Here is a 26,194-nt window from a genome sequence, read left to right as displayed (position 1 = left end):
TGCGAAATTAAATCATTTTAATCCAAGGTGCTAAAAGTGCTTGAATTGGACTTTTAAGTCCTGAAAACCCTTGGAAACAGCCATATTTATGAAAAGGGACCTCGAAAAGTGCTTGAATTATTCAAAGACAATATGAAATTAGTGTTTCATTTTATCGATAAACGAATCTTCTCATGCAAAATTAACGCTGCAGCCCATCTGATATATAGCCAATCACATGGCTATGAGCATGATATTGCTCATATAAATATGATACAACTAGTATCAGGATCAGTTTGAATAAGGAAAAGCGATATGTTTGGCATAATATCCTTTCAATGGTTGCTGCACTTTTATTTGTACCATTTTGTTTTATTATTATTTTTATTTATCTATTTACCTTTTTTAGAACTTGAAAGATAATAAAGATATTATTTGATAAGTGAGACCTCTGACTGCAGTGCTTGGAAACCAAAAAAAGTAGAGTTTGAAAAGTCCTTAAGGCCTGGAATTTCGTTTTACAGGATCTTTATGAACCCTGTTCCTTCATTTTATGGAAATGGGAACTTTTAAATCCATTAATGCTTGTTTGATGCATCATTGTTTTCATTCTGTCAGGCTTTTGAGGATATCAACATTGAGCGCCGCAGAGTGATCAAGATCATCCTGGAGTATGCTGATAAAGTCTTTACATACATTTTCATTGTGGAGATGTTACTGAAGTGGGTGGCATACGGTTTCAAGACCTACTTCACTAATGCATGGTGCTGGCTGGACTTCCTCATTGTGGATGTGAGTTTACCTGTCAAATTTGCATCTTAACCTTTATCAGCAAATACCTGTTGGATGCCAAAGTTTGTGTGTACTGATTTGCTCACCTGTTGTTTTATTTAAGGTTTCTCTGGTCAGTTTAACAGCCAATTTGATGGGCTATTCTGATCTGGGACCAATCAAATCTCTCAGAACACTTAGGGCTCTTCGACCCCTTCGAGCTCTGTCGAGATTTGAGGGAATGAGGGTAAAGAATGACTCTTTTCATTTATGTGTATTTGTGTGATTCTTAAATTCTGGAATAAAGATCTAAAGTTGACCTTGATTATCCTTTAAGAGAATTTTGATAGAATACTGTATATGGTGTAGATTTTTTTTTTAATGGTGTGGTGGGATGGTTATGACATTTTCTATTTGTTAAACCTTGAGGTGCGTCTCAATCGGCTCCCTAGTTCAGTAGTCAGGACACATGATTAGGGAGTCGGCCATTTTAAGGGCTCAATCGCAAAATCGCTAAAAAGTCCCACAGTGCACCGTGAAAACCAGGGAGCACACTTAATAATAATAATAATTCATTACATTTATATAGCGCTTTTCTGGACACTCAAAGCGCTTTACATAGAAGGGTGGAATCCCCTCAACCACCACCAATGTGCAGCTCCACCTGGATGATGCGACGGCAGCCATATTGCGCCAGAACGCCCACCACACACAGCTTACTGGTGGAGAGGAGACAGAGTGATGAAGCCAATTAGTATATATAGGAGGATGATTAGGAGGCCATGGTGGACAGAGGCCACTGGGCAAATTTGGCCAGGATGCCGGGGTTACACCCCTACTCTTTCGAAAGACATCCTGAGATTTTTAATGACCACAGAGAGTCAGGACCTCGGTTTAACGTCTCATCCGAAGGACGGCGCTCTTTGTCAGTATAGTGTCCCCGTCACTACACTGGGGCGTTAGGACCCGCACAGACCACATGGTGAGTGCCCCCTGCTGGCCTCACTAACACCTCTTCCAGCAGCAACCTGGTTTTCTCAGGAGGTCTCCCATCCAAGTACTAACCAGGCTCAGCCCCGCTTAGCTTCAGTGGGCAACCAGTCTTGGGCTACAGGGTGATATGGCTGCTGATATGGCACTTGTGTGTTCACACTGAAAATTCCAAAAAGAAAGTGCACTTTAAATACCCGGAGGATGCACTCAATTAACGGAAAATACGAAGTGTGAAATGTTGGACACTTTATGCAGCAACTTTAATTACGTAGCGGAGGGGGAGGGGCATCAGGCCCCGATGTTAATTACAAAAATAACCATATAATTTTCACACACTACACAGATGAATATATAGTGTATAAGTACACAGAGTATAGTGTAGAGTGTATCATTGGGACACAACTAATGTTCTTTTAACTATTTTTACTATTTTAAGAATTAGTATTTTTATGTTAACTTTAGAGTTGTTCTTAAAGTAATATTTATATAAATATTGATTACTCATTTGTCTCTAAATCGTGATTGTCGTCATATTCCATACAGGTGGTGGTGAACGCACTGGTTGGTGCAATTCCCTCCATTTTTAATGTGCTCCTGGTGTGTCTGATATTCTGGCTCATCTTCAGCATTATGGGAGTCAATCTATTTGCTGGAAAGTTCTACCACTGCATCAACACCACCACAGAGGAACGCTTTCCCATGGATGTGGTCAACAACAGGAGTGACTGCATGGCACTGATGCACACCAATGAGGCGCGCTGGGTTAATGTCAAGGTCAACTATGACAACGTGGGTCTTGGCTACCTCTCTCTACTGCAAATTGTAAGTTTTGCCATTACTTGCAGAGTTCAGTCTATTGTACAGTATATGGTGCACATGCATCCATAAACAGCCATACCTGTATCATGAGGAATCAAATTTTGCTTGATCTTTTGATATACTTTGCTTGATATACTTTTTTAACTCAAAAGAGTAACATTGAAAAAAAAAAAAAAACTTCCATACCTTTGTGACATTAGACAAATATATGCATCAGTTAAAGCATATTTACAGACAGTGAATATATTTTCATGTCCTTTTCTTTTTTGCATCAGAGGATACAGAGGTAATTCAGTACAAATCCATAATGAATCAATGCGTTTAACTTGACATGCTGATATTCAGAAAATACTCTCTCCACATAGGCCACATTCAAAGGCTGGATGGATATCATGTATGCTGCAGTGGATTCTAGAGAGGTATGTGCATGACAGGCTTTCCACCTGTAACATTTACAATGCTCAGCTGCAACAAAGCAATTCTAAATGCTGTATGCATATAATGTAGTGTGAGTTGTGAGCTTGTGATCTTTGTTATGTTGTCCTCGCTGATTGTAAAGACAAACAGTGCAATGTGCTGTCTAATTCATGGACAAATTTCTTGGTTGGAGTGAAACAAATAGTTCATCTAATTAATGAAGATTTCACCATTATATACTCGCCCTCATGTCTTTCCAACCCTGTATGCTGTTAAAAGGACGAAAATGCACTATACAAGAACCATAAAAGTAGTCCATATAACTTGTGCACTATAGTGTAAGTGTTCTGAAGCCATTCAATAGCTTTGTGTAACGAGCCAACAAACATTTAACTCTTTCCCTGCCAGCGTTTTAGCATTTTTTAGCATTTTACAAAACTTTTATGGCCCCCAGAATATTTTGTTGTAGGAATATCTAAACATGCAATATCAGAACAGAGCCTCAACAACAACAACAAATTATTCTAGCTAAATTCATTCTTTTTTCATCAACAACAATTGAATGTGGATACGTTTCTTTAAAAAAAAAAGCAACATTTTGAGCAAAGAGCTGAGAAAATCCCATCTTTTGTCAAAGACTACATCTGGATCGGATTCGGGACAATGATCAAAACTTAGATGGAGTAGATCTAGTCCATCAACACCCCAAGGTGTTGATTGATAGTCCTGGGTCGACATTTCATTCGGTAACGTTAGGCAGTTTCGATTTATATGCTGTTTAATGATGATCGCGTTATTTTACACATGCATCTGCTTACATATGCTATCGCTTGTTTCTGCTTCTTTTTCGCCTTTGTTTTGATCCGGAGACTCTGTACTTTTTCAGAAGATGTGTCATAGCACCCCCTACTGTATAACAGTGAAAACACGGAAAGCCGGAAAATTCCGTCAATGGCGGGAAGCGTTGTCTCATAAATGACGGAAAATTCTGTCAATGGCGGGGAAAGAGTTAAGTCATTCTTCTCCGCCAGCGCAAATCTCAAATCAAATATGGTGCATATGGCACAGGTTGGACGTCAATAACATTATGCATTGTTGGTTCTCGTTAGCAGACATCATGACGTCAAAGTTCTGTAGCGAAGGTTAAGAATAATAAAGTAAATAATGACTTCAAAATTACACTTTTATTGGAGTATTCATTATTATTTCTTTTCCATGTCAGGTGGAAGAGCAGCCATCATATGAGATCAACCTTTACATGTACCTATATTTTGTTATTTTCATCATTTTTGGCTCCTTTTTCACTCTCAACCTCTTCATTGGTGTCATCATTGACAACTTTAATCAGCAAAAGTCAAAGATAAGCATCACTTTTTTAACTAAACTCCAAATTAATTAACGTTGCACGTCAGAATTGTTCTTTACCAGAAAGAATAATTAATATTTGTTTCTTCTGCACTTTGGAGGGAAAGACCTTTTCATGACAGAGGAACAGAAAAAGTACTACAATGCCATGAAGAAGTTGGGTTCCAAAAAACCTGCAAAACCAATCCCTCGGCCTTCGGTATGAACCATTTTACTTACATTCAATCTTCCATGGCTGTTTTTTTATTACTAATTGACTGTCAATTTTATTTTATTTTTTTAATATCAGCATTAAATCTCTTTAAAACGTTTTTAAAGACTAATCTACTATATTGCTCTTCTAACAGAATATTATCCTGGGCTTGGTGTTTGACTTCATCACAAAACAGTTCTTTGACATCTTTATCATGGTGCTTATCTGCCTCAATATGGTGACAATGATGATAGAGACAGATGACCAGAGTACTGAGAAAGAGGATATCCTGTACCTGATCAATTTGGTGTTCATCATCATCTTCTCAGGGGAATGCATACTTAAGATGTTTGCGCTCAGACAGTACTTCTTCACTATTGGCTGGAATGTCTTTGATTTTGTTGTGGTCATCCTTTCTGTAGCAGGTAAGTGTAGAACAACCCAGGCTCGTTGGAAAAACATGCTGTGGCGACATTCAAAATAACATTATGTTGCTTTTTGCACATTTCGCAGCGCATTTGAAGTGAAATTTCAACCAAGTGGCGCTAAGACCACGTTCAGTTTTATACAAAATAGATCAACATGAATCTGGATTTTTTTTTTTTATTACGTTGGTTGTTGCACGTTTTCTGAAATAAAATGTCTAGTTAGTGGTGCTAAAAGGTTAATGATCTATCATGTTTGAAAATAACGTAGCACCTTCACTAAATGTTCCCTAAACCTAAGTATCTCATGCTTTATGGGACTTGTACCAGGTGAGCTACCGGGCAAGTTTACTTTGTCAAAAAAGCCATATGGATCTAGTTATGTGATGCAAGTGTCAAAATCGATAGGTGTACAAATCATGCACCATGTAAAGTGTTTTGAGGTCTTAACATAGTATTACGCAAGGAACCACGTGAAAAGTCTATAATCGATTATTGATTAGGCTATTAATCGATAATCTGCTCCGTAATCATAATTTGTGTGAAAAGGAATACAATTTGTTGGTGTTCTACTGCCACTATTGTTTGTTTCAGCTAAAACTTGAATTTAAATGTATGTATACTGTAGGTATTTGTATTTTGAGTTCTGCAAAAGTGTAGAATTATAGTTATTGAACATCATGCCATTATAGTTAGTTGCTGAGTTTTTTTTATATAGAATATCTAAGCATTGATCATACTGATTTTAATAAACTAGATACAATTCTATAAATGCTCCTATGTGTATACTTTCCTACTGTTTCTGCGCTAAATTGTTTATAATAACCCATATTTCTTCTTTCTCAAGGTCTGATGTTATCGGACATCATTGAGAAGTACTTTGTGTCTCCCACCTTGTTCCGTGTCATCCGACTTGCTAGGATCGGCCGTGTGCTACGTCTCATCAGAGGTGCGAAAGGCATTAGGACTCTTTTGTTTGCCTTGATGATGTCACTTCCTGCCCTCTTCAACATTGGACTGCTTCTGTTCCTCATCATGTTCATCTTCTCAATTTTTGGCATGTCTAACTTTGCCTATGTGAAAAAGCAAGCAGGCATCGATGACATCTTCAACTTTGAAACATTTGGCGGTAGCATCATCTGTCTGTTTGAGATCACAACCTCGGCAGGCTGGGATGGGCTTCTGCTGCCTATCATGAACAGCCCTCCAGATTGTGACCCTGACATAGAGAACCCTGGTACAGATGTTCGGGGGAACTGCGGGAATCCTGGCATGGGCATCATGTTTTTCTGCAGTTACATAATCATGTCGTTCCTGGTGGTTGTGAACATGTACATTGCCATCATTCTTGAGAACTTCAATGTTGCTCAAGAGGAGAGTGGAGACCCACTCTGCGAGGATGACTTTACGATGTTTGACGAGACATGGGAAAAGTTTGACGTTGATGCTACACAGTTCATCGAATACAACCGCTTGTTTGACTTTGTCGATACCTTGCAGGAACCTCTGCGAATTGCCAAACCCAACCGCCTCAAACTAATCACCATGGATCTGCCCATTGTAACCGGAGACAAAATCCACTGTTTGGATATTCTTCTGGCAGTTACCCGCGAGGTTCTCGGCGACACCATCGAGATGGCTGCCATGAAGGAGAGCATTGAAGCCAAGTTCATAATGAACAACCCCACATCTGCCTCATTTGAGCCAATCACCACCACTCTCAGGAGGAAGGAGGAAGAGCGAGCAGCCATTGCGGTTCAACGAACATACCGTAGACATCTCCTCAAACGTGCTATCCGCCATGCCTGCTTTATGCGTCGCTTAAAGAGAAAAGTTAGTAGTCAGGCCGATGAAGAACCTCTTGAAACCCAAGGGCTAATTGCAAGGAAAATGGATGCCTTGTATGGTAGCAACCCAGAACTTGCCATGGCTCTTGAGTTACAGGCTAGGCCTATGCCGTCTAATGAACAGCCACCTGAGCCCACCTCGGTCCCGCAACATGGAGCATCAGTGACCTACCCTCGACCGCAGGGACAACTCATAATCCCAGTGGAGTTCACAAGGGAGGTGATTCTCCGATCTGCACCCACAGTGCATGGCCTGTGCAGTTCAGAGAATGCAACATTAAAAGAGTCAATAGTATAACTGGCAGCCAATGTCTTTGGAGTATAGACTTAGATAATCCTTGAGTGTAAAATCGAGTATCACCTGCACGCACTGAACAACAGATTCTCCAAAAACAAGACGGCTTAAAGGATTACACAGGACTGGTGTGACATTGGAATGCCATTTATTGGGAGTACTGTTTTTTTTATTATTTAAATTTTGTATCTTATTTGTTCCCAATTAGAAATGTCCCAGTATATGTCATTACTTAGCCAAGTTGTTTTGCCCTTGTATTCATTTACAGTTGAGCAGTTAGAGCCATTTTCACATTTTATGATGTTTTATTAACAAAGTTCAGGAGGAACACTCAAATTGCCTATCTAATCAGTACGAGAGGAGGCATATATATACATATACATAAATATACTTAGCTGACTCACCTATGTTCCTATGTTCCCTCCATACCTCCACCACCCTGTCTCCTCACACTTGCCTGGTTACTATCCTAACCAGAGATTCAGGAGTACTCTGGGTTCGGGCCAAAATTCGAGCTCGGAGCCCTTCGCTCGGACAGCATGCCAAATACACATACTTTTTACTCTATCTGAGTATTTGTAAGTGTGAACTCGTGAATCCTGTTATTGTGCCACGAAGTGGACAAGCACCACAATTGTTTCGTTTGATGTCAGATTAAGCCCATACACATATGCCAGGTTTGGTTACAATATCTCCTTCCATTCAATACTTATAGGCCCTGTCTCACATGGAGCCCTAAGCCCTCTCGATCTTCTTCTCAGTCCACACTTTTGTGACGTAATGTTGCTTTGCCTGTTGGATAGAAGTCTGCTGCAGAGCTCACGGACTCAGCAAAAGTCCATATCGAGGACGCATATCGGCTGCAAAGGGGCGCCCGCGAGCACCCTTCTGAATCCTAAAATGACAAATGGGACACCCTACGATGTTATGGACTTAACAGACACATGGACACGCGGCCACAAGACCGCAAGTGTATGAAGTGTGCCATTTGGGACAGGGCCATAATAAAAGTGGCCACACCCACATCGAACAAATTTTAATCTTTCTGCACTGGTTTAGTTCCTATTGGACGAAAACTCTAGGACTAGTTTGCAAAAGTAGGTTTTGCAAAAAAATCCAATATGGTGGAAAATATATCATGGCGGAAATGAAATCACTATTATGATGTAGCTGTTGTATGCCCTGTATACTAACACTCAGTAATTCTACACTGTATCTGGCAGCAGTGTGTGGTGACGATGCATTTCTTATTCATTGTACTATACTTCTCTTTTTATGTTTATTTTTAATGAATGAATAACTTGAAGCATTGAAGGCATAGTGCAGTTGTAACACTTGTAGTCACAACAGGTGGTTGAAAATCTACCATGCCTGTCAAGTAAATACATTTTATTTCATCTACTTAATGAGACATTATTAAAGTAGCCAGGTTAAAGTAACCCCATCCATTAAACTGTAATTTAACACGCAGGCATCATCTGCACTAAAATGTCCCATTTGATTTGAGTGTCATACTGTCGTCATAAATTGATAGCTAAATTGTGAAAATTTAAGTTACATCAGATTATTTTTCTCTGTCCAGATGTTACTTATAGGAATTACCCATTAGTTATAATTGAATCCTTTCATTACAAAAAGAGCCTGAAATGTCCAGTAGATGCCACATGTAATTCATACATAAGTTATCTTTAACTGAAATTCATATGTTACTGGAGATATGGTTGTGATGTTTACACACCTTCTTTAAATTCCTTTCATCCAATTTAAAGTTTGTCATTTTAAAACCCTATCACGTTAATTCTCCGCCAAGTACATTCAGTGTTTTAGTACCTGTGAGTTGTAGCTCAAAGTTATGTATTAGAGACATTTATGATAGATTTCCTCTGAAGTCTTAAAGTGACTGCAAATGTCTTATTTCTTAAAATGTATAAATTAAGCACTTTTGAGACATTTATATTTACCTCTTGTATAGTTTTTAGATTTGGTCTCTTATTACCACAAAGCATTAACACTTATGTTATCTCTCGTATGTTAATGTACTGTATATGTTTAAATGAGAATGAATTTTGGTGAGGAAAAAAAAATCTCATGGCACTTGTGTGCAGTTTTGTGCACTTTTTGGTGTCATATTGATATTGTTAATATGCAAATAATTTTCTATTGTTTACATTTTTATCGAGCAGAGAGACATTGCAGTGCTTTAGGTTTTGCTCGCCTCTAAATTGCCTGTATATACATTTTGCAGATAGAAGCAAACTGGTAGATGCTGTCTTTTCTTTGTATCATAACTTAACAACATTTAATTCAATGTGCATTTAAAATGTTCATAGAATAAATTTGATAAGATAAACATGGGTCTCTTCATGCTTTAAAGTTTTGAATTGCAGTCTCAGATTGCAGTTCTGCAATATCACGGTTCATCTCATGTCACGATTTTGTGGGGTTTGCAGTCTTAGCATGCTATCATGTGTTGTTTGTGGATATGTTTTCCCAGAGGTGTTTATCAAGCCCATTTTTCCATTGGACTTGTGCTCTATATGACTTTTTCTGTGTGTCCCAGTGGCCCCTGACCGGATAGCTGTTCTTATTTCACACCTTCTATTTTTACCCCCAGCTAGAGATGTCTTCACCTCAGGTAACCAGTCTTAATAAGTTTGGAATCCAGTGGTCTACATTGGCATTTGTGTTATGGGGATTTAATAGGCAACTTACATGTTTTACATTTTTAAAGTAGTCATGAAATCTAAATTGACATCTTATTTTATAATGGAATATTGCTGTATTTGTTCAAATATTTTTGTAAGATTGCGTGTGCGATCATGGCAAAATGGTCGGTGAGTGTACGTTACACTCTTAGAGAAAATGGTACAAAAGCTGTCACTGGAACTGTACCCTTTAAAAAAAGTTATATATGTAGCCTACCATTTAGGTACTAACATGTACACTTCTGGTAGCAATATACCTATAATATGCAGTTTTTATGTACATCAGTATACTTTTTGAAAGGGTGCCGCCACAGTGACAACTTTTGTACTTTTTTTTCTGAGAGTGTAGGGAAGAAAAGCCTATCGCAACTTCCCTCATGCCGACTTTAATATAATTTATCTTTCACGAACATATTTACTGATAGTGGGGAAAAAGACTGTGAAAGTGGAAGTTATGAAATTGTTCCCATAAATCTGAGTCAATCAGAAATTGAGGCAGTGAAGTGGGTTTTGTGTGTGTGGGTTTTAGCAGACAATTTCTAAATCATTACACACATTATCAGTGGTAAAGTATACCTTTTTTTGTTTTTACATCGGTGTCTCAGGCTGAACACAGGAACAGAACTGATGGCCAGTCCATCACGGGGCTTACCTCATTTTTCTAAAACATTCAAATGATTTTAGTTTTTTTTCCACTGTCATTTTGATTCTCAAATATTGCACATCAGCTGTCACACTTTTCAGACCACACCCCAAAATTACTACGATATAGGGGTTTTCATTTTGCATAATATTAACTAATGGAATGGCACATTTTGAATATTGGGATATTTCTGATTGGCCATTGGACTAGTTTTACTTACACATATATCAGAGGCCTGTACCATGATGGTAGTTTAACAAACTCAGGGTTACAGGATTAGTTTTGAGTTGACATATACCCAAACCAATCTAACCAGGCTTTGGTACCATGATGCTGATCATCAACTTTCTCTGTAAACTTTGATCCTGAGTTGAACTTTGATCCTCCATGAACAGTTTGTTCATGGAGAGCATGCACATGAAGCTGTGACATCAGTAGCGAACAGCCAATCGCGTGCCTTGAAACATGCAAAACTCCCATTCACTTCTCGCTTGAGAGTCAGTGCGATTCAATTCTCTCTTCTGCCAAAGATTGAAGGATATGAAGTATTTAAATGTATAAAACGGTTAGTTCCAATCCTTGATTCTGATTGGTCAATAGCTATGTTTTATTCACGTTAAAACACGGCTATGACCGCTTCACCCAACGGTTTTATGTAGGCTATCACTACACAACACCCCTAGAAACCGCTGTTAGCACTCCATTGACTCCCATTCATTTTGGCGTCAATTTGACAGCGAATAACTTTACATCTGAGGCGTTTAAAGACTCCATTTGTCCATTATTTATTTCTAAAGAAACACGACAATGTATAAAAGGCTCCATTACCTTGTATCTTACGTTATGGCCCCGTAGAAGCAGTTTTTGTAAAAATAGGCTAACGATTGCGTCATAACCACTCGACTCTCTGTCGCACAGCGAGAAATTACCGTATAGACTGGCGGAGAAGCTCGCAAGCAATCGGGGGGACGTGGAGGCATAAAGTCTGATAAAGTCAAGGGTGAAGCCCATAGAGAGTCATAGAGTTAATCCTGCTGCTAGCTCATGTACAGCTAATGCCCACACTCTCCGTCTCTGCGAGATTCGGAAGGGAATGATTCAGATTTCTCTCGGCACAGCTACTAGAAGACTGACAGCTGTCAGACAGGTTGCTCACGTCACATCTACGTCGTCAAGCTCAGTTTGAGCCTGCGCAGTACGCCCGGCCATCAGGAAGTGAGTGCTTCTAATTGACTTCACTTTTCTCCGTTGAAGTCTATGGGGTCGCTGTGTCCAGTTTATATACTGTCTATGGTTGAGAAGAGGGAGAGTTGTTGTAGTCGAGCACATTTGTGAGTCAGCTCAAACTGTAGCATCTGTCTTTTCACATGCAATAGAAAGTCACTCTGTGTGCATCTCACAACAGTTCCTATACGAGCGATTTATAGATTATCATGACAGAATATGCTAATTGAAGATAGTTAACTCCACATCAGCAACATAAATTCATCAACTAACCATTCAGAGACGTCCTGTTGCATTCTACGAGTTGTCACTTCTTCTTGAGTCTCTCCATCTTTGTCTGACTCCGTTTAAACCCTCTGTGTCGGGAGCAGCAGCTAATTTGCATTTAATGGGACAGACACAATACGGTGTGTTTTAGCTGACCCTCAAAAAGTGGCAATTTTAACATGCTATATAAAAATATCTGTGAGGTATTGTGAGCTAAAACTTCACACACACACTCGAGTCGAGGGACATCAGAGATTTATTTTACATCTTGTGAAAAGGGCATTTTACCACCCCTTTAAACAAAATGCGTGAGAATAATTGCTAGACTAAAATTGCCCATATGTAATGGATTAAGCGTATAATAATTATAATATAAATCATATAAAATAATTATAATAAACAGACATTGCTAAAAGCCAGGCGATTTTGTCTTTAAAAAATCTGTTGCTATGACCTTTAATTTGGAGCAAGAGAAACTGGGGGTGTGACTTTATTGCATCAGAGATGTGTCACTTTGCTCTCAGCTGATTGGCTCCATTTCAGTTTGAGATCTCTAACCCAGAACAAAACCTGCCCTGGAGCAGCCGTAGAGCGTAAGCCACTTTAATGGTGCCTAAAACCCACTCTGAATGCACTGTTTATCTCATTTAATCACATTTTCCATAATACTTGTTTGCCTGGTTTCACAGAAAAGGCCTAGTCCCATACTAAATGCATGTTTGAGCCGTTTTAACTGAAAGCAACTTTCACTGACATATCTTAAAATATGTCAATGCCATTGTTTTGTCTCGAGATGCATTTTTCTCAGGCACATTTAAAAAAGTTACTTTACAGTAAATGTCCTAATTTAACTAACGCCTAATCCTGGCTTAATCTAAGCCCTGTTTGTGAAACCAGGATGTTTATTTCTATTTTTGTACCATTGATTATTTTCACATCTGAGTTTTTTGAGAAGGTACACCGCTTCCCTTGCCTCCTCAGGCAGTTCTGTCAATACAGAGAACAACGACACAAATCTGTGTTGCCTACACCGTGTTATCCTCTTTTTAAAATGTGCACCCTGTTTTCGGTCGAAGTCCAAAGTAGTCGATTGCCAAGTTCACGCGCATAGGTTTAGTTACCCATGATCACGTGCGTGAACTCGACAATCGACTACTTTGGACTTCGACCGAAAACAGGATGTAAATACAGGTATTTGCGCTTGTTGGATTAACATCAATTTTATTCATATCTTTCACATCTACTGCAGTCAGATTCATCCGTGTTAACTCGGAAGGAATCATCTAACATGACTGGGCACTTGTATGACACATTAAGGATGTTAAAGGATAATTCCGGTTATATAATTATATAATAATGCTCTGCTCGCTAGCCTTATGAGAAACGGAAGCGAGCAAAAAGACTACATCGGCCAAATGTAAACAGCCCCCTTTCTGTTTCCGGTAGCGCATTTATATTAACGAGCACTCAGTCCTTCAACAGAATTCAATGGGATTTTACAAAATGACGAATAAAACACGACAGAAACTGTATTTCGCAACACTTTTTGTTTCTGGAACATCAACTAACATCACTAATCACTCGGTGAGTTGCACAGTTTTGTAAACGAACATTATTGGCTGTTTTAATGACATTTTCGGACATGCCCATTGACTCCAATGTTAAATGGGTCCATGGCCAATTCTTTTATAGTCAAAAAGCTCCTCCTTGAGAGGAACCATTGTCAAAAAAATGTTGTCCACCACTCTTGTTCATCCAAAACAAACTACAATATAGACTCAAGGTGTTAAATACCGGAATTATCCTTTAAGAGGCTCAAAGCAGGTTTAAAACTTGCCCCATTGAAGTCAACAGGGTGCAAATTTTAAAAAGAGGATAACATGGTGTACAGTAGGCAACACCGATTTTTGTCGTTGTTCTCTGTATTGACAGCACTCCAAATTTACAAAAAATTGAGCTCAATGTTAAAATTGACCGGAGTTCTCCTTTAATTTTGATAAATATTTCATTAAACAAGACTTAATAAATCATTTTAGTTCTTAAGTAGAAGTATCCTGATTTAAGAATGTTTATATGTACTGGTCCGAAAAACAAGACAAAAGACAAAGACAAAAAAATACAAAAATATGTACATTTTCTACCAGAACATGATCTGTTTTTCTACAGATTGTGATCTTACAGTGCAGTGATGCATGCAGTTGACATTTTCAGTTGTATTTTGTTTAGTCATCTTTGTACATAAATGGTAAAGTAGCCTAGCCTATATCATTCTCAATGCATTTTGCATCAAGATGATTCACTTGCTGCTAACATTTTGATGCATGGGTGTATGGATTTGCATGTTTCTTCTCAGAAACGGAATTGTCTCCTCACAGCTTCGACCCGCACCCTTCAGCTGGCTTCCTTCGGTCCTGTCTATCTGATCTGTACAGACTTCTACATTTTCGTGGAGAGGTGCGTTTCGAGACCAAGAATCATGCATTCCTTCCTGCTGGGATGTTCGGTCATGGCGCTGATTTGCCTCTCAGGTAAATGGCTGTTTTTATACATTAAAAACTGCATTTTTTTTTATTATTTTTTTTAAACATGGTACTCTCTGAAATGCCACATTTTGATGCAGTTTTTAAGATACGGGAGGAATTATTTAAGACAGAAGTTCTTTACAACCGATTGAGTTGATTTTTGTTTTACATTTAAAAGTTGCAGGATTACAATTTGCATATTACAGTTGCCCTAGACTTGTTTTCAGTGTTGTTCTTCCTTCCCATCTGTGAGTGAAAGAGGAAGTCCCACCGCTTCAAAACAAGTTTGCATTTGCCACCTTAAAAATAAACTTATAATGTGGGATGCACATACTGTTGAGTGTCTTTGATAATGCCAATGTTTCATGGTTTTACTTCTACTGATAACTAGCAACAAATGGCCATTGCAAGATTAAACCGGTTATGTCTTATATATTTTCTCTCTGTCCATCTCATAATTTCAGCTGAAGCAAACAACATCCATGTGTTCCAGAAGCCACGATATCTTGGCGTTAAGACAGGTCGGAGTGTGATGATATACTGTGTGTCGTCTCGTTCGTCTTTGCCGGCTCATGTAGTGTGGTTTAAAGACCGGGCTGAAAAAGGCACACTCAAGAAAAGCCAAAGAATAGATATAAAGGAGAAGAGTGAACAAACGAACGCCTCTATTGTCATAAAGAATGTGGAGATTGAGGACAGCGGCATTTATTTTTGCAAGCTGAATGGTACGCTTGGACCCGGAACTGCGCTACAAGTGTCCAGTAGGTGATGATTTGTTGTTGATGTCATTCACTTTCTTTTTTCGCTATAGCCTGTTTATCATACTTGTATTTCTTTGTTTCTTCCACAGGATATAGTGAGCCCCAAGCTATCTTGCACAGATCTAGAGTCAAGGATGTTATCATTTTCCTTCAGGCTTTTCTGTTGATTTTGTGCATTGTCGTTCCTCTGCTTCAGTTTTACAAGCTGGTAAGGGCCACAACAATTCTTACTATGTGCACTTGTGTGAGGTATCCATTACTGTTTGGTTACACTTTATTTCGAAAGTCCACTTTAGACATTCTACTAACTATAAGTAACTTTGAAACTTTATGTGAACTAACTAATTGATTTGCAACTATGTCAACTGACTCTCATTAGAGTATTAGACTGTTTGGTTTAGTAAAATAAGTTGACGTGTAGTTGCAAAGTTACTTTGAGGAGCATCAAAATGAACTGTAAGTGGATAATAAACACACTGTAAAAAAAATTACATCCCCAAGTCAAAATTTTCTTGTGACTGGTCACATCTAAATTTTTCAATTAGTCTGACATATTATTCCTTATTGAGCCAATTTTAACAGACTATTGCAACAATTAATTCAATTTATTTTACAGAATTTCACTTGGGCCAATTAAAAAATTTAGATGTGACCAGTCACTAGAATATTTTGACTTGGAGAGGTTACATTTTTTTTACAGTGCAGGCAGTACTACTCTCATGACTGCTAGTTGACATGTTACTTAGAGTTAGTTGAATATCATCGAAATTAGTTTAACTAACTTTTTAGTTTTTTTTGCCATAATTCAATAAGCAATAACAGTTTCTCATTGTGTTTGGTTTCAGGAGAAGAAAGAAGAAGCGGAGTATGAAGAACCTGAGGATGATCACATATATGAGGTGAGGGTTTTGGTCCTTTCGGTTCGCTTGTTACTGTCATGTGTTGGTTTGCGGTTGGTTGAGTTTTAAGCTCTGAGTTCTGCAACTATTGTTGCATGCACTTCAGGAAGTGAAAACACACATGGTCTGTTGTGATAGACAATGCATGAAATGATACTTGTGATGTACAATGCGATTTCATGAAGCAAATAGGAACATTTCTAAACTTTTCAAGTTCCGGTTCTCGAATTTGATTGGCCGAGCGGCCAATTTTAGGGATGCACGATATATCGGCCAATATCTGTTCATTTTCATGTCAGCTCGATAAGAAAATTTGACCGATATATTAAAGCAGATAAATGTATTATTTCCTTCAGCTGACACTCTTCAGATGCACACTGTTTGCCATGATGGTTTTGAATTGCTTGAAATTTGATTGAAATCACTTCATAAAGGAAAATACAGTGCAACATGTGCAGCACAAGTCTGTCATATATAGGCTACATAACATTATAATGAGAATATTTTAATTGTGTGCTTGGTGTACAAGGTTTTTAATGGTGAGACTTTTGTTTTTGTAATAAGGCTCTCAAAAATTATATAAAATACAGCATAAGCCCCTTGAAGCCATGTTTTACAGTGGATTTAGAACAGCTAAGGGGCGTTGTTAGCTACGACGCAGAGCCTAAAATCCCCTTAGCTGTTCTAAATCCAATGTAAAACACGGCTTCAAGGGGCTTATTGCTTTTATAAAACAGTTAGTCCATAAAAAATATTAATTTTAATATTAATTTTATTCACAAACTGTAAAATGTCAACTTTGCAAGTACATGTCAGCTGATTCTACTAATCCAAACCCTAACCCTAACTTAACAGTTTGCTTATACTCAACTAAAAATATAATGAGAGTTAGTTGACATGTAGGTGTAAGGTTACTTTGAGTCAAACAGAATGTTTAAAGGGGACCATCAAAATTAATTGTAACCCTGATTTATTCAGGAATGTAACACCAAAGTCCCTTTATAAGGCAAGTCATTTTACCCGGCAGCCATCTTTGAAACGCCTCTCGGGCAGAGAGGTCTCCTATCTCTCTCAATGCGGAAACATCAAACTCTTTAAAGCTGTTCGCTAAGCTTACGATTAAATTTCATATTTAAAATCACCAATGAAATCTGACAACAACTGTCTCATAAATTCTGTTTCTAAACACTCAAATCATGACCAAAAAAAATAGCTTTTTTCAGGCTGGACCAGCCAATGCACATGCAGTCATAAGCGTGTCTCAAAACACTGACGGTTTCTATAGCAACTGGAGCTTCTGAAAGCAGCTGCAGTGATGCAATGACTTTACCACTTATTCCTCCATATTGAGCGTTGTACTTTCTCCCATTCATAGAAATATGAGTGCACAGTATTTGTCTAAAGTCTTTGGTCTTTTGGTCTTTGATGTTGTTATTAGACACTCAACAGTTGATTCTGCTTCATATGGAATTCATTTACAAAATACCATGCAGCACTAATGAATTATAGACCTTTTTTCCTGGTGTAAGAATTTATATGTTTTTCTCGATTGCTAACACATAGTTCATGAAACTATTTTCTCAAACCGTAAACACAATCACAAAACTACACACCAACTCGTACAAACCTCAAACTATCATCATGTCAAATCAAATATTTTAGTCAAAAACATGTTCGCTTTTGTCAGAATAAAATCTTGGCCTCGGATGGCACACAAATACACATACTACTTTCCTGAGATTAATTAACACCGTAAAAACGCTTATTGGGATTCAGGAATAATTTTGCAGCTCAATGTCTATAGACAACATAAATGAAATAAAGCAGATACAGTAAAATACAACAATGAGCTTTAGGGGAAATTATTTTCTTTACACTACTGTAAAGTGATTCTACAGTAGATGAAAAGCACTAAAGATAAAATACCATTTGAATTGAATATGAACTCTGTATGCAACACAATACAGTATACGGTCAATTACAGTGCAGTAATAAATACATAAATCAAGCATCCTCTGTACCTTTTATTACAGTATACAGTATTATAGCAGTTTTTTGCTCTTCTGACAAGAATTTCTCTAGTAATTTCTCAGTTATGCAAAAATACAATACATAAATACACAAATAAATTTGACAATCACATGTTTGAGGGTGTACGTTTAACAGTTTACTGTATAAAATAATGAATTTTCCCCTGTAATTATACTGTATGTGTAAGCTGTATAAAAAGCCTGTGGATGTACATAGCACATGATCAGTTTATGTTTTATGAATGAGAACATGGTTAAAACCTGTATAAAATGAGGCCATTTTTGCAGGAATCATGAATCGTGTGTGAAAACAGGTGACGTGCTATAGGGATAGTTCACCCAAAAATGAAAATTCGGTCATTAATTACTCGCCCTCACATCTTTCCAACAACCATAAAACTTTCGTTCATCTTCAGAACACAAACGAAGATCTTTTTGATGAAATATGAGGGCTTTCTGTCCCTCCATTGACCGCTACGCAACTTCCACTTTCAAGCCCCAGACAGGTAAAGACATCATTAAAGTAATCCATGTGACTTCAGTGGTTTAACCTCAACTTATGAAGCGATGCAAGTGTTTTGTTTGCGAAAAATAGATAATTTTCCACTTTATTTACAAAATATTAATCCCAAATGCTCGTTCACGCAACAACCTCCTTTCTCGCGTCAACACAACACACATGCACCTTGGTGCATGTTCTCATGAACACACGTTGTTGATTAATATTTTGTAAATAAAATGGTAATTTATGTTTGTTTTTCTGCGCAAACAAAGCACTTCATAAGATTGAGGTTAAAACTCTTTAATGATGTCCCTGCAGCTTCAAAGTGGTAGTTGCGTAGACTGTCAATGGAGGGAAAGAAATCTCTCAGATTTCATTTAAAAAAATCTTAATTTGTGCTCTGAAGATAAATGAAAGTCATACGGGTTTGGAACGACATGAAGGGGAGTAATTCATAAGAGAATTTTCATTTTTGGGTGAATAATCCCTTTAAACAATTTATGAATTGTGTCTTTGTTTTGAGAACTGAATTAATGGTTTGGGAAATTGTGCCAACTGAAGCAGTTATTATAGTGTGTTATCAATCGAGAAAAACTGTAATAATTCATAAATGAAATGCATGGCTTCCCATGTCTTATTACTTTATATTATTACTAGTTTGACAACATCCCATGTTCCTAATATTCGTTGAAATCCATCTGTTTTTCCTCTCGGCGTGCTGTACAGGGTTTAGAAATTGAGCAGTGTGGCGGTGACGTGTACGAGGACATCTCTGCTTACGCACAGCCCACAGATGCACCATGGGAAGTTGAGTCCCCAGACCAAGAGTGAGAAAACATCAGCTTCAACACCAGAACAATGATTACATTCAGTCCACTATCACGACTGACCGTCTGTGTGTGTGCTGTGTGCACACTGATGATGTCACTGAGTGTGAGTGTAAAGATTTCACTTGAAAGCACGAAACTATTATCTCGGAAGGAGTAACCATGCCGTTTATATACTGTTCATAAGTTTGTTTATAATGATGTTGTGGAATTTACACATTTACATAACAAAAATCCAAGGACATTCCCAGCGAACAGTTACCGTTTTCTCACAGTTACGAACAATCCTTCTACCAGTAATGTTAGTATGAATGTTATAACATTATAACATTATCAAAACATTAACGCAAAATAGTTATTTAATGTTTTTCTGAATGTTTCTACTTAGTCTACTACTTTTTTTCCCCCGATGGTTTAGAGAACATTCAAATGTAACGTTCCCATAATACTTGCAAAATGATAAAATGGAGAAAACATTCCTTTAATGTTTTCTGTAACGTTCACATAACCGAGAAAAAAAAAGTTTTAAAATGTTCTGAGAAACATTCCGTTAGCAAAACGTTCTTGGAACATATTTTTGTTGGCAGGGTTGTAATACATTTAACTTATGTTTTTATTGTTGTTTGCTTGTTTGTTTTCTTTATTACTCAGTTTATCAACTGATATTGTATTATGTGCTCGTTTTTTCTTTTTTCTTTTCTTTTTTTGAGTGTGTTTTATAAATGCACTGGCTCTGGCTATTCTTTCGTGATGATAAGATGCTGTGTATGTGGAAATAGTGGTAAGAAACTGCTCAAAGCTAAAGGGGCCTGCAAATCAAATGTCTACTTTCACTTCTGTTAAAATAAGCATGTAAAAATCAGGTGTTTTCCACAAATAGCTTTTTTGGTATATTTTCTATGCATTCGATGTGATATGGACTCCACAAGTCTGATGATCATGAAAGAGCATCTGCAAATAACATTTGACTGTCTGTACAAGGATTTAACGTTGTCAACGTCACAAATTTGCCATTTGACTAGTAAAATATTGCAAAATCCTAAATAGGGCCTATGTGTTCTTCATTTTATGTTAGTATGTTTTGATTTTTAACATTGGAAAACAGATCACATTTGGTCAGTCTGTAGGCCTACATTGAATGGAGACTGAGACAGGATAACACATGTTTTATGACTGGAAGAGTGTTCAGTTTTCTAATAATGAAGAGGAAAGAGCGCCATCTTATGGCCATTCAGCAAACTGACAGTCGAAATCATTTTCAGACTGGAATACACACGACTTTTCAACAGATTTTGCTCCGATTGACAGTCTGAAGGAGTCGACGCCAGTTCCAGTCAGAGCCAGTCTGCAGATTTTAATGGTTGGTGGTAAGCCTATGAAAGTTTTCATTTATAGTTATAGTTGATTTTTTAATTCATAGTTCAGACTTTTTAAGTCACTATTTCGATTTTTTCACAGACAAGGCTTAAATCTAGTCCGGACTAAAAATGCGTGTTTTAACTGAACGCAACTTGCACTGACATATCTTAAAATATTTCAGTGCCATTGATTTGTTTGAAGATTTGTCTTGTTTTGTCTCACACCAGTAATGTATTTTTATATGGCACATTTATAAAAGCTACTTAATTGTCTAATTGAATTTAGGGCTTAATCTAAACCCTGTCTGTGAAACCGGGTCAGAGTCATACTGGTCAGGTATCTCAGACAGGGTTTATAGATTAAACCAGGATTTGGCCTAAGTTTAACTACATTAAGTAGCTTTTATAAATGTGTCTTAAAAACATTACTGGTGTGCATCTTGAGATAAAACAATGGCACTTGCCTATTTTAAGATACGCCAGTAAAAGAGATTTCTAGTTAAAACAGCTCAAACATGCATTTTAGTCTGGGACTAGACTTTAGCCTTGTCTGTGAAACCGGGGTTTATGTCATGATTGCGAGACTACAGCACTTTCAGAACATCATACACTAAACAACTGAGCATCTCAAACATAATTATCATCATTATATGAACATGAAAGCCCATTTCATGCTCTGAATGTCATAATTATGACAAAAATGTAAGAAATTTAAAAGTAAAAATTATGAGAATTTAGGACTTTAAGTCGCAATTTGAAAATTTTATATTAATTTAATGACAGCCTAAGCTGCCAATATGAAAACATTTTATTTTGAAAAGATTGTATAAACTTTCTTTATATTGCATAAATAAACTCACAAAATATATTAAGAATTCAAGTTTTTATTGAATGTCAGAAATACAAAATATATTTTTTTTATGTAATCAATAATCACTGCATTTTTGCATATTTCACAGCTATAAAGAATCCATAAATAAATAAATAAGGGTAAAATCTTTTTTTTAACTATGCACAATATATCATATAAAATATAAAATGTGTTTAAATAAAATACATATATTAAAAATAAATATTAAATAACAATAAATAACAATTTTAAATATCTTAAATAATTATTAAAATGTAATATATTTAATATAAATAAAAGCTAAACTGAATACAAAACGACAATAAATAAACAATATATAACTCTTTTTCAACAATTCATGAATCTACAGTAAGACACCGTTATAAAAAGAGGAGTGTAAACACTGATTATTAACACTGAAGTGTGTGTGTGTTCTTCTGCGGAGCTTCTAGAAGTCCAGTCATTGAGTCTGAGTGTTGAAGGGGAAAAACTCCAGCTGGTTCATGAGACTGATGACCCGTTTCCTGACGATCTGCCAGCTTTTACCTCCATCCTCCTGTAAGAGCAATACAACGATGAGTTTCCACGTATAGCTTATCTAGGGTTATGGGTTCATCTTTCTATGTTAGAAACAGCATCTCACCTTGTTCTGCTCTGTCATTTGTCTCAATCTTTCAAAATAGAGATGCAGCTTTTTGTTCCTCTTCATTTTGTAATCGCCCTGCATTCAGAAAGAAAAGAATGAGTTCCTCTGGCTCGACTGCTGATGATAGATATATATATATGCAAATATAGACATATGTACTCACACATGAGCGCAGTCCATCAATCTGCGAATGGACGATGTTTAAGAAATCCTCACATTTTTTAGCATCCCAGGGCATGACGGCATCGTCGAGGAGGCCCGTGATCTCCACCAGAGCCTGAATCACAAACAGGATCTGCTTCTCGGGCTGAAACAAACAATACAGATATTAATATCGTAATCAACAGCACAAATCAGGGTTGTCTGTTTTGTGAAAAATCATTTTTGCTAACCTCTGCTCTTCTGTGGTTATTGATCAGCTCATATGGGATAGGGTTGATGTCCTCGTGGTCATTATGGATTTTCTCACCCTGCAAAATATTCAGAAACAGATTTAATGAAGAGACTATAGTGAACAGATTCAGATCTGAATGCTTTTTTTTTTTTTTGTATCGTATTTGATTGTTATGGATCATATAGATATATCGTAAGAATATGAAGTTCATCAGTTTTATTCAAAGGCCAAAAACTGAGCAGAAATATGAAAGTTGCTGTAGATGGCCAAAAAGTAAGATGAAATTCTGATAGCTTGCCATGTAAATCATTATAACAGATACTGACATAAAATTCATATAAATATCAGCTGTCACCAGATCTCACAATAATATGTCTTATAAGATGATATTTAAATGTTTAGTTTTATGAACCATAATGGGGCAAAACATAATGCAACCCAATACAATGATGATTGACAGATGTACAAATAAACTTATTGACATTTCAACACGATTTTTTTTCAAGTAATCAAGTAAACCTAAGTTACTTCAGTCCAGTAAATGTTCATCTTGAAATATCACTAACAATATAAAAGTTATGTTTATTTTACATGTATCAGTGGACATTTCTATATTGTACTAAAATACCTTTTACTTACTAAATGTGTGAATTATCAATGTGAAGATTGTGTTTTTTCAGCTAACTTTTGCTCATGTTGGTAATTTAGAGGCATTATTAATTAAAGTGAAAATGTTCATGTATCAAATATGATAGCCTATATGGTTAAAAAAAAACTTTTCGATTTTTTTACACTTATAGGCCTAGTCCTTCATGACAATTTTTAAAAATACAAATAGTCTCTCAATGAATAGCCATAAAGTATAGGTATGAAAAATAATTATTACAAAATAAAAATCGGAAGACATTCTTTAAGTAGAAAAAACACTCACCATCGTTCTGATCAGATCCAAAGAGATTGCATGATGGCGCTGAAACTTTGATGGACTTTGTTGAGTTTGTTTGGTCCACCTGCAGCTCAGCACAGAGCTGACACACACTGCCAGGAGGAGAAGGCAGAGCTGAAGATCCGTACGAACATTCATTCTGTTGTCTTGAGTGATTCTCAGTGATTCCTCAGGTTGATCCTCTTGATGAGCTGCTGCTGTTTCTGTTCTCCGGTTGTTCTTTACTGCTGTTGGATGAAGATATAGTGTCTTCTCCTCCATGCTGTCCTCTTATATGTCCCTCATGAATCGAATATGATATTCCCTTTTCAGATGTCACTCAGCGGCCGCACACCTGAGCGATAGGTAAACCGCAGTGCGCACGCGTGAGAGTGAGTGGGGAAAGTTTCGCGTTTCATCAGAATTCCCACAGTGATCTCTCATTATGTAGACAAATAATAAGCGCAAATACATCACACTTTAATAAATACAGTATAAACACCACAAAAGATCTATTGGTAATGTAGCCTACAGTAAAAATTAAAAGCGAGAGAGAGTGAGTTGACTCGTGTTGCCTTGTAGATATAACGAACACAACTTCTAAATAAATAAAGAAATTACACGATATGCCTACGTTTTAGCAGAATAAAGCATAAATCAATGTTGGAAACCGTAAAGCCTATATTAATTACACAAATGTTTACATAGGCTGCGTGTGTTTTGTTTATTAATTTATTTTAGTCATTTATATCTGTCTGTTTGTTTGGTTGTTTGTTTGTTCAAGGTCATTTTTCTTTGCGTTTGAGTGTGAACTTTGAACTTTTTTTGTAAAGAAATTCCAAAACGGAATACCTGAGAAAGTGAAATCGAAAGCCAGTGACGTCGTGACTCGTGAGTGACGACATAGGCTACCTATTTCATATTTCAATTCATCATTGAATGCACATGAATTATTACGTTACAATTAGCTATGAAAAGAATATAAGTCAGTGAAAAGACTAATTCGTGGGCTAAAATCATATTATAATTATAAAGAGAAATATGGCTTATTGTCAGTTTAGCAAATGCAGCCCGGTAATGCGTATGACGTCATGCCTTGAGTTGAAAACACACGACAGATGATGATGATGATGATGATGATGATGATGATGATGATGATGATGATGATGATGATGAAAGAAGAAAAACAGATAATGATAATAATAATAATAATAATAAGAAGAAGAAGAAGATTTAAATAAAAAATAAAATCTGGTTTAAATAGATAGCCTACCAAAACCCTAAAATAAGGGTGAATGCAGATAAAGTGACACTTTTTGTTAAATGTGTGATTTAGAAACCTATATGTTTCTTTTCTTTTCATATTTTTGTTAACTTTAAGGTCCAGATATTTAAATTTGAATACAGTTCATATAAAGTGTTATGTGTCAGGTATAAACATTTTGAGATCATGCACTCCAGACAAATGTATTTTCAGGGAATGTTGGCCAGATCTGGTAAATTTATCAAAAATGATTCTACAAAAACACGATTTATTAGCACATCATCAAGGCTATTCAACAACATTAAACAAACCCAAAAACATATTAGACTATGAGTAAAATTCATCAGTTCACTCAATGCACGTGTACAATTTAAAGCAACGGATAGAACATGTTGTGTTGACATTAAATTTAATTAAATCTGAATATTGGAATGAAAATGAACTACAACATAATACAAATGTGACTATAACTATTCATTCAATATGACTATTTCTGTCTATTTTCTCTAAATTAACTTTAATTGTGTTCATATTTTAGAGCTCTATATAACCCTGCATCTAAATGTTGCTCTCGTCCTTTCTTCCTTCCACAGGTTGAATGTAATGCCTTCTGTTCTTTCTTTCCTTTCTTCCATCTCTGACTTGAATTTCCTGATTGTACACTCATGTCTGTTTTCAAAAAAATGATACATGTCAACTATAACATAACCAGTGAATTTACATGAATCCCACTTTACTGTCCCACTTTATCTAACACACTCAGCCAAAGTGAGCCGGCAATATTTAAACACAAGAAAACTTTAAGCCTTTTAGTCGTTACATTTTATTCCTTGTAAACTGTAGTAACAAACAATAGTATTTAGTGAGCAAAATTAAGTTAGAAATGAAAATCTTATGTCTAAGGGTTTTCTTTCATATCGAGGGGGTTTTCTGATGTGTGGCCACGACCACCAGTGTCATATTGCATCAACCAAAACTATTTTATCATTTAAAGAAATAGTGTCTAGTGAGCAGCACAGTACAATCAAGCTTAAATGACCCACTTTATGCATTCACCCTACTAAATCCATATGGAAAATAGCATAGGCCTATAGTATGATGGCAAACAAACTCTGACCTTCAATAATGAAGACAGGCATATAAAAGAGTCAGCTTTTAAGGCTTTATTCAGTTAGTGCGTGGAAATATTTTATGTGATTTGATATTTTCATTTAGTAGGTTTGAAACTCGTGTAAAAGGTCCTACACATCACAAAAGGGTTGTAGAACAACCA

At 36.7% G+C, this 26,194-nt stretch overlaps 3 protein-coding genes across 3 annotated transcripts in view; 2 read left to right on the top strand and 1 right to left on the bottom strand.

Moving 5' to 3' along the window:
- The window catches only part of scn4aa (sodium channel, voltage-gated, type IV, alpha, a), a 40,979-nt gene extending 31,533 nt beyond the window's left edge, over positions 1–9,446 (top strand). Inside the window, exons 19-26 of the mRNA XM_079594611.1 lie at positions 598–771; positions 875–997; positions 2,287–2,565; positions 2,928–2,981; positions 4,202–4,339; positions 4,439–4,543; positions 4,692–4,962; positions 5,810–9,446. Coding sequence (XP_079450737.1) covers positions 598–771; positions 875–997; positions 2,287–2,565; positions 2,928–2,981; positions 4,202–4,339; positions 4,439–4,543; positions 4,692–4,962; positions 5,810–7,107 — 2,442 coding nt within the window. The 3' untranslated portion in view covers positions 7,108–9,446. The remainder of the gene's footprint in view (positions 1–597; positions 772–874; positions 998–2,286; positions 2,566–2,927; positions 2,982–4,201; positions 4,340–4,438; positions 4,544–4,691; positions 4,963–5,809) is intronic.
- Positions 9,447–14,313: 4,867 nt separating this feature from the next.
- Positions 14,314–20,526, top strand: cd79b (CD79b molecule, immunoglobulin-associated beta). The gene is made up of 5 exons (XM_079595373.1): positions 14,314–14,471; positions 14,930–15,226; positions 15,316–15,434; positions 16,072–16,125; positions 19,384–20,526. Exons 1-5 carry the CDS (start codon positions 14,420–14,422, stop codon positions 19,486–19,488), a joined length of 627 nt encoding a protein of 208 aa, XP_079451499.1. The 5' UTR covers positions 14,314–14,419; the 3' UTR covers positions 19,489–20,526.
- Positions 20,527–22,010: 1,484 nt separating this feature from the next.
- On the bottom strand, positions 22,011–22,677 carry ifnphi4 (interferon phi 4). Its single transcript, XM_079595365.1, has 3 exons — positions 22,502–22,677; positions 22,336–22,413; positions 22,011–22,248 (listed from the first exon to the last, which is right to left on the bottom strand). The coding sequence occupies exons 1-3, from the start codon at positions 22,574–22,576 to the stop codon at positions 22,153–22,155; spliced, it is 249 nt and encodes an 82-aa protein (XP_079451491.1). The 5' UTR covers positions 22,577–22,677; the 3' UTR covers positions 22,011–22,152.
- Positions 22,678–26,194: the final 3,517 nt, after the last annotated feature.

The sequence above is a fragment of the Phoxinus phoxinus genome (genome assembly GCF_949152265.1).
Source record: "Phoxinus phoxinus genome assembly, chromosome: 21".
Taxonomy (NCBI): domain Eukaryota; kingdom Metazoa; phylum Chordata; class Actinopteri; order Cypriniformes; family Leuciscidae; genus Phoxinus; species Phoxinus phoxinus.
The sequence above is the reverse complement of the archived record's forward strand: the minus strand, read 5'-3'. Positions and strand labels throughout refer to the sequence as shown.

Coding starts and splice junctions, on each gene's coding strand:
- cd79b (XM_079595373.1), top strand. CDS start 14,420: ATGCATTCCTTCCTGCTGGGATGTTCGGTCATGGCGCTGATTTGCCTC. Junction 15,435..16,071: donor TGCTTCAGTTTTACAAGCTG/GTAAGGGCCACA, acceptor GTTTGGTTTCAG/GAGAAGAAAGAAGAAGCGGA. Junction 16,126..19,383: donor AGGATGATCACATATATGAG/GTGAGGGTTTTG, acceptor CGTGCTGTACAG/GGTTTAGAAATTGAGCAGTG.
- ifnphi4 (XM_079595365.1), bottom strand. CDS start 22,576: ATGCCCTGGGATGCTAAAAAATGTGAGGATTTCTTAAACATCGTCCAT. Junction 22,414..22,501: donor TTGATGGACTGCGCTCATGT/GTGAGTACATAT, acceptor TTCTGAATGCAG/GGCGATTACAAAATGAAGAG. Junction 22,249..22,335: donor AAATGACAGAGCAGAACAAG/GTGAGATGCTGT, acceptor TTGCTCTTACAG/GAGGATGGAGGTAAAAGCTG.